The 17,903-nt window shown below is 41.3% G+C and overlaps 1 protein-coding gene across 1 annotated transcript in view; it reads left to right on the forward strand.

The window, feature by feature from the left end:
• Nucleotides 1-6,218: 6,218 nt before the first annotated feature.
• Sepsecs (Sep (O-phosphoserine) tRNA:Sec (selenocysteine) tRNA synthase) overlaps nucleotides 6,219-17,903 on the forward strand; it is a 64,422-nt gene continuing 52,737 nt past the window's right edge. Inside the window, exon 1 of the mRNA XM_052199346.1 lies at nucleotides 6,219-6,505. Within this exon, the coding sequence (XP_052055306.1) occupies nucleotides 6,446-6,505 (60 nt within the window). The 5' untranslated portion in view covers nucleotides 6,219-6,445. The remainder of the gene's footprint in view (nucleotides 6,506-17,903) is intronic.

A 17,903-nucleotide genomic window follows, 5' to 3' on the forward strand; every position in this document is an offset into this window, starting at 1 on the left:
CAAGCAAGGTGATCCCACTGGTTCAATATTGCCATGAAAGTCATGGGGGTAACCAACCACTTTCTAATCAGGTTAGAGGTCTGTTAAACAGTAGGGAATTCTTGCCTGGTACTGTAAAAGGTACAAGGTTAAAAAGATCGACGGTCCTCTAGAGGAGGACCTATGACTATTGTTTTGCCAAGTGGATATTTTGACAAACTGCCTTATAAATATGTGTGTCTATGTCCAGACCCTAGGGCTGCTTTCAGGACCCATGCTTTCAGCGTGGGTCAGAGAAATGTCTTCTACAGTAGGCGACAGTCAGGGCAGAGATTCCTAACTGCTGCAAGTGCTGAGGTGGAGGGCCTATCCCTAAAAGAGACATCTATGTCCAACTCTGGGAGGCTGGAGAGCATCTCAGAATAGAGGACAGAAAGGAAGCACTGGAGGCTGGGGACCACGCTTCTGGACAAGACGGGACTCTTAGGAATTCACAGCAGCTGTTACTGTTGTAAAACCTACACAAAATAAAGCCAGTCAACATCCTAGCCTCAGTGGAGCAAGGGCTCCTGAAGTCCCACCCTGGCTGAGAAGGTTGACTGCTACTTGGGGAGGGTCATTTTTCTTGGGGGGGCTTGTCTGCTGGGGGTGACCAATGTGGGCCCCACACCCATGTGCACCTAGCCAACAGTAGTTGGACTCAGTTCAATGGGTTAAAGGGACACAAAGTTGGGATGAAGTAGCTCACAGTCAATATGACCAAGATACCCTGTGCACCTCAATGAACGTCTCAAAGAGTAAATAAAATACTCAGAAATAAGTAATCAGATAAGGCGTGTGTAAAGCAAAATCATGAAACTTCCCATCCTTCCCTACCTCTGCTCCTATACCAACCTTTCTTCCCACTTGCAAACTTAATCTCCAACAGAGAAAAACACTGCTGGAAGGTTCTCTATCCAGACCTCCAACTTCAGGCTTTTCATGTTGACCTGTAAGGTTCCAGTGTTGTTCTTCAGGACTGTGTTCTGTTTTGTTGTTTTGTTTGTCGATATGGGGTGTCTTGAAGTTTCTGTGCCTATGAAGAAACACCATGACCAAAAGCAACTTGGAGAGGAAAGGGATTATTTCACTTAAACTTCCACATCACAGTTCATTATTGAGCTGTCAGGGCAGGAACGCACACAGGGCAGGAACCTGGAGGCAGGAGCTGATGCAGAGGCCATGGAGGGCGCTGCTTAGAGGCTTGTTCCTTATGGATTGCTCTTTCGGCTTTGATTGCTTTTCTCCTTCCCTCCCTCGCCTTTCCCTCCCTCTAGCCCCCTCCCTCCCTCCCTCCCTCCCTTCTTCCCTCCCTTCCTCCCTCCCTCCCTTCTTCCCTCCCTCTATCCCTCCCTTCCTTCCTGCCTCCCTCCCTCCCTTCCCCTTCCCTCCCTCTAGCCCCCTCCCTCCCTCCCTTCCCCTTCCCTCCCTCTAGCCCCCTTCCTTCGTTCCTCCCTCCTTCCCTCCCTCCCTTCCTTCCTTCCTTCCTTCCTTCCTTCCTTCCTTCCTTCCTCCCTTCCTCCCTTCCTCCCTTCCTCCCTTCCTCCCTTCCTTCCTTTCTTCCTTCCTTCCTCCCTTCCTCCCTTCCTCCCTTCCTTCCTTCCTTCCTTCCTTCCTTCCTTCCTTCCTTCCTCCCTTCCTCCCTTCTTCCTCCCTTCCTTCCTTCCTTCCTTCCTTCCTCCCTCCCTTCCTTCCTTCCTTCCTTCCTTCCTCCCTTCCTCCCTTCTTCCTCCCTTCCTTCCTTCCTTCCTTCCTTCCTTCCTTCCTTCCTTCCTTCCTTCCTTCCTTCCCCCTCAGGATCTGTATGTATTCCTGGTTGTCCCAGAGCTTGCTACATAGACCAGGCTGCCCTCATACCTGGCCTGCATCCTGCTTTCTTTTGGTACCCAAGATCCCCAGCCCAGAGGTGGCTCCACCTGCAATGGACTGGACCCTTCCACATCAATCAATGATTAAGAAAGTGCCAATCTAGGTGGTGGTGGTGGTGCATGCCTTTAATCCCAGCACTAGGGAGGCAGAGGCAGGCATATCTTTGATTTCAAGGCCAGATATAGACCAGTTTGAGTTATAGACCAATTTTGGTCTATAAAGTAAGTTCCACGACAGCCAGGGCTATCCAAACAAACCCTGTTTCAAAAAACTGAAAGAAAGGAAAAATGAAACGAAAATAAGATAAAATGAAATACCCTTATAGGCTTGCTTATAGCCAAATCTTATGGAGGCATTTTTTTTTTCAATTGAGTAAGGCTCCTTCTTCTCAGATGACTAGCAGTTTATGTCAAACTGTTTAAATCGAAACTCACCACTGTACAGGGTCTTACTTAGTCCAAGATGGCCTTGAACTGCCTATGTATCCAAAATGACCTCAGACTTCTGATTCCCTTGCCTGAGCCTCTGGGTGCTGGGATTTCAAGATCTACATTGCAAGGCAGGGTCCAGCTTTTCACTATTACGAATCCTGAAATTACTGCCTTTGCATACCATCCCTTTCTTGCCTACTAGGTAAGCCCTGTGCATAAACACACACTGCAGGACAGGATGTTCACAGAATCGAGAGCTTTCTCAAGGATCTCTTACAGGCTTTCTGTAAGAGAAACTTCACTACAGGCTTTCCTTACTCTCTCCAGGTTTCGTGTGCTTCTAACTCAGCTTGTCCAAGACAGCAGACCAGCATTTTGGATGTCCTGAGTTAGAAGCACATGAAGCCTGGAGAGAGTAAGGAAAATTGTTATCAATCTGCAACTACAATGCCTGCCAAAGCTGTTGAAAACATCTTAAACTTGGATAAGTAATTTTTTTCCAGTTGCAGCCTTCCTATCAGAAAACCAGAGACAGTTTCCATTTGCTTTGAAGACTAGAGTTGGCATTAAATGAAATGATTAACCTTGGGTGTAGGGGCACATCATAGGTGTCAGTAAAAGCCAACGCTCTTTCTTGATACTCATCCTACACTCATGGTGTGCCATCTTGGTAGAGATTTCACTAAGAACAGCTTAAGCAAGAGGCCAGTGGAAAAAAGCAAAAAACAGACAGAGAATTCATTTACAGAGAATGCACTTATCATCGATATGGCAGAGAAGATAGCAGTTTATCCGTCCAGGATGCCAGAGAGAATGTGGGCATTTGAGTCGGTTATAGGGAGATCGATTGCACTTAGCCAAACTGTGCTGCTCCACACATAGACAAAAAAATATAACTGGGCAAAGGATATTGGATATTAAATGGGCTTTGTTTTTATCTGTTTGTTTTAATAGTTCCTGAGAATACGGTGCTGCTTTTTATGGCTGTAATGAATTGGAGGTACATGAGACAATGGTGGCTTTCTAGTATGAAATATTGCTAGTGGAGCAATAGGAGACTTAGTGTGCAGTTGTCTCTCTGCCCCTCCTGCTTGCTGATTTCTCCTGCTTCTGACGAGTGTGGGTGTGAGTGTTGGTGGAAGGGACGATTGGTTCAGGACTTAAGGCCTGGGGAATCAGTAGCATCCCTAATGAGTTTGAGTCTCATTTCTTCTATATAAATCTTTTCCCTCTCCTGTGTAAGGTACATGGTGGTTATTTTTGGTTTGGGAACATTAAAAGGGCATATGATATGTGGGTCACAGAACATGTGAATATTTAGCAATGGTAGCTAAGTCCTTTATCTCCTAGAAAGACACAGATTTGAAAGGTTACAGTCATTGATCTGGTTTATGAAGTGGAGTTTCATGTGCTGGAAGCTTGGTGGTGACTGGCTCTTTAGAGAGTGAAGCTTGGTAGGAGGCAGTTAGGTCATTGGGAGCTCTGCCTCTGGGGTTTCAACATTAGGAACTCAGCTTAATTTCTTTACTATAAAAAGAGAATTGATTGACCCCAACAACCAAAATGTTTATCTAGGTCATGTTAACTTTAGATATGGCTAGGTCTAGAGAAGAGAGTCTCAACCTTCCTAGTGCTACAGCCTGTTAATACAATCTCTCACGTTATGATGACCCTGGCCACACAATTATTTCCTTGCTACTTTAGAACTGTAATTTTGCTACTGTTAAGAATCGCAACGTAGTGACTGGAGAGGTGGTTCAGCTGTTGAGAGCACTGGCTGTTCTTCAAGAAGGCCTGAGTTCAATTCCCAACAACCACATGGTGGCTCGTAACCATCTATGATGAGTTCTAATGCCCTTTTCTGGTGTGCAAGTGCATGTACAGATAGAGTACTCTTATTGATTAAGTAAATAAATTATCTTTTAAAAAAATCATAATGTAAATATCTGTGTTTTCTGATGGTCTTATGTGACCTCTATGAAAGAATCATTTGACAACCCCCACCCGAGGGGTCACGACCCACAGGTTGAGAACCACTGATCTAGAACGATTAGTTTACATGTATCCTGCCTTGACTGTTTTTCTCTCTCTTGGCCCCATTCTCAAATAAGCCAATCCCTAGTTCTGACATGATACCTATGAGCACTTAATCTTAGCAAATTCAGCAGGAATAAAGCAAACATAAACACACACAAAAAAATCAAACACCATATTGGAACCTTTTCAGAATTTCCTGGAAAAGATATCTACTCTAGATGAAAATAATGAGGACAGAGCTGAAGCTGAGCCTGCCAGTTCCAGTGCCGGAGGATAGTGATTGACAGCTGGTGTCAGGTCGGCAATACTACATCTCACTCTTGCTAACTATTTGGAGGGAAGAAATGGCAAATGACAGATCCTCTTTTGTAGCATCTTGCTCCTCCTCGCCTTCATTTCCCCTCTTTGCCCCTGGGAACTCTCTGGCTGGGTGAATAAGGTTGGTAGAGCCACAAAAGGTGAACTCCGTACTTGAAGTGACAGAGGAGAATGTGTGATGTTGCCCATTCTGTCTAGACTGTTCTTTGTCAGAGGCCTTGCTGAGTTGCCTGGATGTTTCCCTTTGAAAACTGAGGGAACAAAGAAGTCCCTGTGTTTCCTAAGAGAGAGAAGAGAACAGTCACAGAGGGGTGATGGAGTTCAGTTTCACCCTGGAGGGAAGTCCCTGGAAACAGTAAAGTGGTTCCCTCATCAAAGGAAAGGCCAGCCCCCAAGGTCTTCCAAAACATCTGTAGAACATGAGGAGTTTCCCCACACAGAAAATACACCCAAATCACTGGGAGAAGAAGTGACAAATGTTTGGAAATCTTTTGGACTGAAGGATGTTTTTAATCCTATGTAGAACTGAGTGTTATTGCCTTTTGATCCTACATTGCAATGAGTCTAAGGAAAACAGAGCCTTGTGATGAGTGTGGAGGTGGCCAGGCTGATAACAGGTCCATGCTGTAGCTTGTTGTCTAAAGGTCCATGATGCTGGAAGCTTGCCTCTGGGGTAGCAGTGAGGAGCGGGTGCGACCTTTGGGAGACGGGTCTGAGTGAGGGTAAGTCAGGGGCTTCTACCCTCAATAAAAGAAATAATGCTTTCTTGTGGGAATGGGTTAGTCTTTGTGGGTCTGTATTTTAGTTACTGATAAGATAGACTGTTATAAGCAGGCCTGGTAACTCCATAGGATACTACTTCTAACATGTCTCTGATATGTGATGCTATCCTCTGTGCGGTCCTCACCAGAGTCAAACAAATGTTGATGCGTGGTTTTGGACCTCCAGATTCTTTGTTTTACAAAGTACCTAGCTTCTAGTAGTTTGCTATAGCAACACCAAGTAGACTAACTCAAAGTGTTTGTAGAAAGGTAAAGATGTCGGTAATAAGTATAAAAATAAGGAGATGCATGGTGTTAATTTGTAGAAATTATTTTGTTATGTTTTTTGTTAAAACATTACATTGTACGCCTAAAATATTTACAACTCAAAGGGCTAAAAATAGTATCTATTGCACACAAGCCCCAGGTTAGTTGTAAATAAACATAAAACTGTAAACTTATCAAAAATATCGAGGTTTTGTTTCGGTTTTTATTTGGTTTTTGTTATGTTTTGTTTTTCTGTTTTGTTTTGTTTTTCTGTTGTATTAATTTTACAGTTCTTATGCACAAATTTTGTAAAGGATGTTATATTGCAATGTCAATACTTTGAACACATCTCGTTGACTTCTAAAGGAACATAAATTAGCATGTAAGTAAGAAGGTAAGTAAAGAGCATGTAAATAAGAAGAACAGGACTGAATTGGATGTTATAGCATTGAACAGTTAGCTCATGTCAGCTGTGTGTTATAGATAAGAGTGGGATGGGCAGCCAGCTGTGTGAGGCAGATAAGAATGAAGTACTATGTGATGACGTAATGCTAGATAGAGTGTGATTGGCTGGAGTGTGACTGCCCCTTGTAGATAATAAAAGCAGAGGTCCGCAGCAGGCAGGCAGAGGTCCTGATGCTGCAGCAGGGAAGAGGGTTGTGCTGTCTTGCTCTCTGACCAGAGGACGACTGACCATGCTATATCAAGATAGAAGATCTAGAGGAAGGAGCCAGTGCCCAAGATATGCCCAATGATGGACAGATTGTGAGCCTTGCCTGTGAGCCTCTCTTGCTTCTGTGTCAGGTATGTGTGTGTTGTGGACTGATGCTTGTCATTGTAGTGAATAAACCTTGAGATCAACTGGTGTCTGGACTCCATCTTTCCTTTCAGCCTTGAGCTGGACGTGACTTAAGATAGTTGGTGTAGTCGGTGGGACTCCACCTTCAAGGTGGGATTCTGAGATGGAAACTGGACCCTCTGAGGACTATAGCTGTCCTGACCATTCTAAATTTCATTAATTTGGCAATAAGCCTCTGGTCATAGAAAATTAATTGCAGCCCAGGCACAGAGCTAGCCAGAGCTCCAAGGGAAAGGCACAGGCTGGTTACCACCACCTTGAAACAAACTGCTGCCTAGGTAGAGCAGGTGAAGGGAAAGGCACCCCAGAGAAGGGGAATTACTAACACCTAATGCCAACCGCTGCTTAGGCTGCAGGAAGAGCTAAAGGTGCAGGTAAAGCCACTAGAGAATGGTTAGCCAAATGCCTGGTGAGAAGGGCAGATAAATTATTGAAAAAAAGTAATGAGAAACCCACACCAAGCTACCTTTGGGTGGTATATGAAAAGAAAACTATAAAAGCTCTATACTCTCTAGCACATATAATAAGACCACAATAAGGAAACTAATTAGTGGCTTCAAAACCGTGAAAGGGAATCCAGATGTCACAGGCCCCACAGTGAGGAAATGGCTTGGGACAAAGAATGAGGTCAAAAGGAAAGTCGGGTTTGAAGAGGTGAAGATTGAGGAATCGCTATCAAATCCACAAGTGGTGAAGGCACTGCTAGAGTACGGAGCTAGTAAAGAAGTCCCTGCAATACTGGTGAGGACCGTAGCGGACATACAGACAGACTAATGGGCAACGGGCTAGCCACTAATACAACTAAGAAATGGGGGCAAGCAATCTCTTTAAAGATGCTGACAACCCAGGGCCCGGGCAAGGCAGCCATATCCTCCCAGTGACATCTTCCAAGGTCAATACACACGGAAGATTCACAGTACTCGGTAATAATGATGGGGACCAGCTCAAGCAACAAATAGAAATGAGACAATACACTCCTCAAGGGATAAGTCAGCCGAGACAAGAAGATGCCCAGAACGGAATGGAGGCTGAAAAAGCTCCGGGGAAAGAGGACAGCCACAGCCACGCTGTCAGAATTAGACAGTGATGGGGAAAATTAAGGATATAGGAGAGAACCCAGCAGTGTATGAAGCTACAGAGCAAGTCCCAGGCACTACTGGAGGTGATACACGCCCTCTCCAGGACCAGATAAACGCAGCCTGGGGATATGCATTTCAGAGGTGATACACGCCCTCTCCAGCAAGGGATAAACAGCCTGGGGATACGCATTTCCGCATTTCCGCATTTCCGTCTTTAGTCCTTACACAATTTGAAGCAGCAGCAGCAAAATGGAACACTTTCCTAGAAGCCATTCAGCTAGTGAGAAAACTAGAGCTGAGGTTTATTTATAACAAGAAGCTACACCACAGGCTGCTCCATTTATACCACAATACAAAAGAATTGCAATTAAGGAGGCACCACCACACATTAATTTGGCAGGATCGGTTCAAAACTGCAGAACCATTTCTGTGGGACTTGATTTCTTTAAAGACTACAGGGAGTCAGACCAAGAAAAAGTAGTAACATTAAATATAAGAAGAAAGCCATTTAAATTAAGGAAGACACCCAGGTTTTTCATACCCTTCATAAACATTAGATAAACCTGGAATGCCATTTATAAACAGAACCCCACAGAGGGGTACACTAAATAGGATTTTTTTTTGAAGGAACAAATCTAAGCCTTTTTAAGGGAACAGAAGTCCACATCAAGGGTGGCTACCAGTACAAAGGAATGATCAGTGCCCACTTAAAAGAAGGCAAACGTGTGTACCTTTCAACAGGAATCAAGTCAGGTGCCAATGTTGCCCCTACAAATTAAGAATAAGATAAATGTTAGATGGCTAATTGACACAGGCAGTGATGTTAATATATATCACAGAGACTATACCAAGTAAGGAAAAAATAATTATACAAGGAGTGGCAGGAGAATCTATAATACCAGTATGTAAGTTAGAATTAATGGCATATGACAAAATAATTCTCTGGATTTTGCATGTTACAGTGCACCAGAAAATATTTTAGACTTCCTAATTATTTTAACTTTTTTTTTTTACTGATTTAATAAATTTTTTGAAAAGGTTGCCAAAATAAAATGTAGTCTAGCAGAAGTAAAAATAGGACTTATAAGACTACCACCAATTAAAGCCTTATTTATCCAATGAAAGGAGGAAGCAAGATATCTGAAGGCATTAAACCCTACTAAGGAAGGAGGAATTGAACCAACTCAAAGCTTCCATTTCAACAGTCTGATTTGGCCAGTTAAAAAACCAAATGGTAAATGGCGAATGGCAGTAGATTATAGGAGACTTAATTAATTGTCTCCTAAACTGCCAGGACTTTACCAGGTGTAGAAGATATTTTCATGGGGATTAAGAAAACAGCACCAAGCCGGGCAGTGGTGGCGCACGCCTTTAATCCCAGCACTTGGGAGGCAAAGGCAGGTGGATTTCTGAGTTCGAGGCCAGCCTGGTCTACAGAGTGAGTTTCAGGACAGCCAGGGCTACACAGAGAAACCCTGTCTCAAAAAACAAAAACAAACAAACAAACAAAAAAAGAAAACAGCACCAAAATGACTGACAATTATAGATTTGTCAGACATGTTCTTTGGCATACCATTGTGCCCACAAAGCACAGAATGTGCCATATTCATTTGGTAAGGAAGACTACCAATTTTTAAGACTACCATAACAGCACAATAATTGCCCACAATGTTCTAAGATGGTCACTGGATAGGGTCATGCCAGCATCTAACTGTAGTATATGTTTATATGTTGAATTTATATGTTGTTGACCTTTTGCTAATAGGTCAAAAAATAAAAATATACAGGAAACAGTAGACAAACCATTTGAAGTTTAAGAGATGATGGTTGGTCCATCAGTAAGGATAAGGCATCAAGACCAGATATAAAGGTCAAGGTCTTGGGAGTAATGTAGTCTACTACTGGACCATAAATATCTATAGAAGTCATAAGTATGTTAGAACAGCTACAACACCAACCAATAAAACAGAGGTACAGTATCTTATAGGATTATTTGGATATTGGAGACAACACATACCATATTTAAAAGTCATTCTGCAGCCATTGTATAATATAATAAGGAAAGCAAATATTTTATTTGGGATAAACCCCAAGAATAACGTTTATATATTCTAGCTGTGAAAACAGTGCTAGACTATATAAAGGAATATTCTAAACTACAATACATCCAACCAGATGACACAGTATATTTAGACATACTACACCTAAAACAGTATGGAAACTGGAGTATCTTTGCCCTTTGAAATGGAAGAGAATGGCCAGTAGGCTTCTATTGTAAACACTTCTATGGTCAGAAAACAAATTTCCTTTATTTGAGAAAACAATTTGGACAGCATATGAGGCCTTACAAACGTGCCACCACGTGCTGCAGAACAGCCAAGTAATATTCAGAACCACCATCCCGACCCTAGGCTGGATCAAGGCACCGTGAGTCTAGCCATGGAAGGGAAAGTACTACAGTGGAAATGGTGCTTAGTGGGGCTCCTTCCCTCTGGTACTGCAGGCACCTTGGTAGACATATACACTAGATTAGGATCTGCCAAAAGCGGGCCACACCCAAATCAATCTTTAACCATACTCACATTATGGGACTGTATTTTCCATTATGGGACCCCAAACATTATACAATCTGATCAAGGAATGCTTTTCATGGGGAACAAGTTTAAAGCATTTGTAAGGTTTTGAATATACAATGGCAATATCACTTGGCTTATCAGTCAACAGCAGCTGGAGCCTTTGTAAGAGTTAATGGCCTGCTAAAAATTAAGTTAGCAAGGAGAGATAAGAGTAGCACTCTGGCCCAAGAACTAATGAAATGGATTCATGGACTAAACATTAGGCCAAGATTGAATAGGAAATCCTCGATATATGGGGCAATAAAATATAACATAGGTATAGATTACCCAATGGCACAGGATAAGGTACTAAGTAGGGACTATAAATACATTCACGGGGATAAGAAGCAGCACTTGAAGCAGCAGAAGAGATTACCCAAGGACAGGGAAAACTGTCTGGATTACACAAGGTAAAGCTTACCTAAAACTGTTCAGACTGGAGGATATTGCATGACACATTATAGATACATCTTTATGCAAAAGCCTCTATTCTACATGCCTAGCAATAATTATAGTTATTTATATTGTAGTGCCAGTGGTAAATTTTGCAACACACTGGTATGACCAAATAACAAGTCAAGGGCTAAACATAACCCGTAAGAAGTTGGCAGGAACAAAATTTGCCAATTGGACTATTGGTTGGACTAGGTTCCTACATCACCATACATGTTAAGGTACCCTGGCAAACCTCTGGGTAATGGTACTGACTTCACAAACACCACACTGGATAGCAGCCATACTAATTATAACCTAAATGTCGAGCATCTCAGCCTGCCTCTCCTGTATAGGTTCCTGGGAGCAATAGCAGGAAAAGCCATAATTACTATGGCCTCCCCATGAGCGATTCTGGCCGCAAGCATATTAGTGCCATTTGCTTGTGCCTCTTACTGTTTTGGGATTATGTCAAGGAACATCAGGAAACAATACAACTGGAATCACCCCAACTAGTGCACCAGTGAATACAGGAGCCACCAGCACAATACCTAGCACCACAAGTTCGGGCACAGTGGCCTGCCCAGGATCCACAGAAACCAGTAGTGCTAGTACTCCCTCAACAAAACAAACCACCACCACACCAAATATTGGACCTCCCAGGAATTTTAATGCCACCAACTACCCCATCATTGTAGGACCAGATAGGAAATTACCAGGTTATTCCTGGTGATTACCAGGTTATTGGACAGATGAGACATACTGGATGTGGTTCATTGGTAGCATCCACTCCTTTTGGAAGAAATATGCTTATTGTTTAAATTATGGATGGATTAAAGGATGTGCAACCAAACTAGCCCATCCTGTGAAGACCTATGTCTTGTGGCTACAGAGGGAAATAATACTAACATTCATGAGCAAAATCGATTAAAATGACATTTTAATGAATTGTATACCAATGTATCTAATGGTAGTGGTACATTCAATAACCATTGGAGAAAACCCTCACATCTATAAAACCTATAAACCTATAAAAGTCAAAGGATTACACAACCACCTTTATAGGCACAGAAACATAAGCAACCTTTGACTGTGATATGGCTATCAGTTCCATATTCTTAAAGTTACACTTTGCATCCAAACCAAAGATGCTCTGGAGGAAATTGGTTATCAGCATAACTACACAACTTTGGCACTGGAAGAATGAATTTATGAATATCATGAGGAATATGATTATGAAGAGGTTGAGGAGAAATGTTTCTGATAAAACAGTGTCAACCACACAACCCCCAACCACTACAACCCCAAGAAATCCATGCAAACTGATGAATTGGACACACTGCCCAAGGATACCAGTTCAACCCTGGCCCCTGTGATCAGGGATGCCACCTCTGTCCAGGTCATATGGGAACAGATGCCTCAATTCCTTGAAAGCAAAACTAGATGAAACTCTAAGACAGAAATGGAACACAATGAATTGGTTATGTAGAGAAGAATTCCCTAATTTGCCATGGTACAGCAACTTAACGCCATACAATGCACCATAAAACTATGATATTAGAACTAAAAAATTTCCAGACCTAAAACAATAGTTGAAAACAGTAGCTTTGAGCATACAGCATTACAGTCAGTCGTTAGTACTTCCTGATCCCATTCTACAACCATGGCCAGCAACAGTGACACCAGAGAGAAAACCACAATCTTGCACATATAGTACTTAACACATACCTGCTACCTGGTAGGAGAAGGCAGCATTACAAGGACACAGACCCCTAATGAAGCTTATAACCGAGTAAAACAGCAATACCAAATGTAACAACAGGCTTTGTAGGTTAGAATCTCATGCGCCCACTTCACAAACATTTAAGCTGTATCTCTTCAGCCTTTAAAATCATGAACACAGAAAAGTTTGGATAGAACATTAAGAACAAAATAAGGCAATTAGCTATGTCATATATTAATAAGTAGAATATCCCAGTACTATTTGGAAACCCAATGAGAATGATACCGTTCAAGCTTGATACTTATAATGAAGCTGACACATCAAGAATAGCAAACACAGCAGGACCCTGGCAAACATTTCCTTTGTAAAAGAGGACTTAATGGACAGTTACATAGTCCTCATACATACTATGTAACTGAGTACATGCATACTGTGTAACTGAGGCAGTGAGACCTTTTGGGACACTGGTAGTAGAATGAAGTCCTACAGTTGGTGAGATCAATCTGTGATACAACAATACTAGACACCCAAAGGTTGAATTTCCCTATATCATAGGACATTAAAGGAAATGACACTACAAAAACAAAACCAGCCAAAAATGTTACTATATTGAAGGAGACACAACAAATACCAGCCTTCAAATTTTCAGGGTGAACATAGGCTGAATATATTAAACTACATATTATCCTACAAAATATACAAAAGGTAGGCATACCACAACAATTAAAGGATTATAGAATATTGTGTTCCATCCCAGCAATTCAGAGTAAGATAGTCCAATGGTGGAAAACTCAGAATTTCTATGTGAAGTACATTTCAAAAATTAGACATGATAACTTACCATATTATTTTATTATTAACTACAAAGTCCACAATATAAAGAATGGATGATGTCAGATTGGACAGCCTACAAGCCCAAAACAAATATGCATCATATGATTGGGGGATCATGGATATTATTTATTATTTGCCCATGACTAGAAAATTATGACACAATTCAAACCACTTAATATACCATGTCTAGCAAATAAAGGCAACATAAAATATAATGATACTATATGGATTAAATTTAAAACAGCCCACTATCCTATGGGATGGATTATACCACCACCAGATAGACCAAAACTAGAAAGAGCTCCTTTTATTGAACCAAATACAACATTACCAGCACAAATCACTCTCTTGCCAAGAGTTAGAACCATCCAGTGAAAAATTAATTTAATGGCATTACAACTGCCTAAGACATATTGCTCGGATGGATTTTGTTATGAGTTACAATATTCCTCAATGAATAAATTCAGAAGAAAACCCCTACAAACAGTAGCAGTAGGAGCTTTTGTGGTTGGAGCAATCCTCAGAGGCATTATGGGTGGAGGAGTAGCGGCAGCCATTATTAAACCTATTAAAACTGAACTCTAGTATATACAAAAAGTTAATCCAGAAACAGCCAAGGCATTACATACAGCATCACAACCAATTGATGCATTACATACAATAGTTAATGCCATGGAAACAGAGATACAGGTATTCCAGGAAACACACAGTTAGGAATATAAAAGGGCATTAAATCTCATCATAACCTGATTATGTGCCAAGTTTATAATTCTAAAAAGTAAATATAACAAAAGAATTAGGAATGGGCAGACAAACTGGATTTCAAACTATTTTGGACACTGAAAGAATGTCTTTCATTGTGCTGAGGGCATGTGAAGTAAACTGAGCACAAATATTTTTAGATAATGCACAGAATAGATACATGGGTAAACATATATTGTATAAAACACCATATACACAGGAGGAAACCTGAGAGGCACCAATTGACCACTTCGTATGGATAAATGTTAATAACACACCACCATACATCCCTTTAGAGCAACCTTACAGACTAGGACCCAACACACATGTATGTCCACATGTACCCATAGAATAAACAGCATTGGCATATACCACTATGCCTCAGACTGTACAAACCCTGGGTAACTATAAATTCTTGCACCAATAATGAAACTATAGATAGATGCAATTATTTAAATGAAACAAGCATGGATGATAATCTCGGAGAATGGAATAAAACTAGAGGATGCTATCTAGTACATAATTGTTCCCAGATGGCAGCACACAATCAGCCGAAAATAACCACAGTAAATTACCAAGGGAAAAAATTATTTCTTGTCAGACACACAATTTGATTTGGAAATGGAGAAAGGCCACATGGGTAAATTTGTTAAAACCATTAGGGAAATCAACGAGAAGGCAGAGTACAATGAGACACAACTACAGAGCATACATCAAACAATCTTGAACCAAGAAAAATCATTGGTGCATAAGACAGCAGAATTGTACAATATGGTAGGCCTACTCATAGCTGATGCCTACATTTGTAAGGACTGGAATAAGGAATTGAGAAAAATGTGGCATGTGGTACCAATTAGCTAGGATTGCTCAGTTTGATTTTGTGTGCTATCCTGTATATAATTGGTTTCATTGGTTGAAAGAAGTATTTTGGTTTGAGATATTTTGCATTTTTCTTGTACTAACCATAAGAATAAGTTTGTTTCTTTTTAGACATGTCTGCAATTAAGAAAAGCAAGAATTTCTAATAGTGTACTTAGGGATGTCAATGCGACCTGGAAAACTGCTCCGCAGCCAGATACATTTTTATTAATTGTTTCCATAAAACTATGGAGCCATAGAAAGATCTGTTTAGCAGATTGCATATATTCATTTGCAACTCCCCCAAATTGTATTTATTGTACATCCTCATTAATCATGATGAACCTCCAGGGCCCACTGGAGGAAGACTTTTACTTTATATGTTAGTAAACCTTGTTTATTTCCACTTGCCAGTGACCAGATACCCTCTATATAAGGAACCAGTTAGACAAGCAGCCTATATAAACGAAGACAGCCATTTTCACTATGATCTTTGCAAATCATACATGATGGTGAATCCACAAAAGCCTTGCTCCATGGAAACTGGTATGGAGCTAAATCTCCCATACTGCCATATGATCCAAAAATGTTAGAAGCAGATTGTAGCAGACAATTGGTAAAACCATTTCTAGAGGAAAGCCTGGTCCAGCTTAATGCTTATATTACATGGAAAACCCTCCAGTCACAATTTTTTTTTATTTTATTTTTATTTATTTATTTATTTTTGAGACAGGGTTTCTCTGTATAGTCCTGGCTGTCCTAGAACTCACTCTCTAGACCAGGCTGGCCTCGAACTCAGAAATCCACCTGCCCCTGCTTCCCAAGTGCTGGGATTACAAGCATGCGCCACCATGCCCAGCTTCCAGTCACAATTTAACAAGTGCAAAAGGTGTAACTTTCTACCAAGACTGGAGAGTCTATCTTTAAGATTAGACCATGATACAAGCTTTGTCAACCTGAATATTATAGAAACTGTGATGCATGACTCTGGTACCCCTGGCCTGTGTGCCCTTGTGAATCCCTGAGAGTCCGAGTGCCTTGAGGATTCAAAGGATGGTATGCAAGGAGCATGTAAATAAGAAATAAGAACAGGACTGAGTTGGATGTTATAGCAAGGAACAGTAAGCTCATGTCCACTGTATATAGTAGATAAGAGTTGGGTGAGCAGCCAGCTCATGTCAGCTGCGTGTGGCATATAAGAATGAAGTAATGATGTAATGCTAGAGTGTGATTGGCTGGAGTGTGACTGCCCCTTGTAGATAATAAAAGCAGAGGTCCTCAGCAGGCAGGCAGAGGTCCTGATGCTGCAGCAGGGAAGAGGGTTGCGCTGTCTTGCTCTCTGACAGAGGATGACTGATCATGCTGCCCTGGCTGTGTCAAGATAGAAGATCTAGAGGAAGGAGCCAGCGCCAAGGATATGCCCACTGATGGACAGATTGTGAGCCTTGCCTGTGAGCCTTGCCTGTTTCTGTGTCAGGTATGTGTGTGTTGTGGACTGATGCTTGTCATTGTAGTGAATAAACCTTGAGATCAAATACTATCTGGACACTCATGACAAGGTACAAGTATTTGCATAGAAAAAACATTGTGAAGATAAAGAGTACTAACAGAGGACATTACTCATTGGGTAGAGCTTTCCAAGATGTTTGTTTTCTTGTATATACATTATTTATATTTGATTTTTCTGCAGTGGGCATGTATTAATTTTATGAATAGAAGAAAGAAATATTTTTAATGATGATTTGAAAATATGCAGAAAGATCATCAGTCTAGAGAGATGGACTTTAGAGCCTGGTAGTAGTAGGTTATCCATGACATAGGCAAATCACATAGTACAAAGGTTACCTCAAATAGCAGGGCTGGCCATGCTTACTTCCTGCTCTGATTGGCCTAGTTAGTTAGATCCTGGTGCCGAGGTTTCCTGTGTTACATAGAATTCATGGGGATTCTTCTTCTTCTTCTTCTTCTTCTTCTTTTTTTTTTTTTTTTGGTTTTTTCGAGATAGGGTTTCTCTGTATAGCCCCGACTGTCCTGGAACTCACTCTATAGACCAAGCTGGCCTCGAACTCAGAACTCCACCTGCCTCTGCCTCCCAAGTGCTGGGATTACAGGCGTGCGCCATTACCGCCAGGCTTGTGGGGATTCTTAATCCTGAATTGCCTCATGGATTGTTAAGGATTCCATCTCTCACTCTTAGAATATGATTCTATATGGCGATAGATATCTGTTTTTATTTGTGTGTGTGTGTACATGTGTGTACTTGTGAACCAGAGACATGAGTACAGGAGCCTGAGGAGATCAGAGGGGAGTTGGATTTCCCCTAAGGCTAGAGTTGAGGCAGTTGTAAACTGCCTAATGACCCTTCTAGAAGAGCACTTTTGTTTGTTTTTGAAATAGGATTTCTTTGTGTAGACCTCACTAGCCTTAAACTCAGGGATCACTTGTCTCTGCCTACCCCACTCTTCATGCTGACTCTTAACTGTGAGCCATCTCTCCTGCTCAGGAGACAGTCTATTATTATTATTATTTTATTTTTATTTATTTCTTTTAGATAGGGTTTCTCTGTTTTGCTCTGGTCCTCCTAGAACCTACTTTGTAGACCAAGCTGGCCCACAACCATTGAGATGGACTTGAAAGAGATGTTAGTTCATTAGAACAATCCCTCATCCAATCTGACAAGTACTTTTAAGTTTAGAAAGACAAGAAGACCCAAGAACAAAAGCAACTGGAGACCATGAGGGTAAGACAGCCATCTACTAGCCAATAGAAAGGACATCAAACAGGCTGATACCTTAACCTTGGCCTTCAAACCTGGAGAACTGTAGGAAGTACATTTCCCTAGTTAAAGCCACCTGGGCTGCAATATTTTGTCACAGTTGTTGTAGGACATAGGACACAAATACAAAGATATTTACTATCTTCAACTTTTGTCTGTTGAAATGTGGAAATATTTCAGCCAAATCATTGTCACAAATGGTGTCTCTTCTTCATTCCAAATACCTTTCTTCAACAAGTATCTTTAGGGCTGGAAAGATGGCTGAGTGGTTTAAGAGCACTCAAA

The sequence above is a fragment of the Apodemus sylvaticus genome, chromosome 11 (assembly GCF_947179515.1).
Source record: "Apodemus sylvaticus chromosome 11, mApoSyl1.1, whole genome shotgun sequence".
Classification (NCBI taxonomy): domain Eukaryota; kingdom Metazoa; phylum Chordata; class Mammalia; order Rodentia; family Muridae; genus Apodemus; species Apodemus sylvaticus.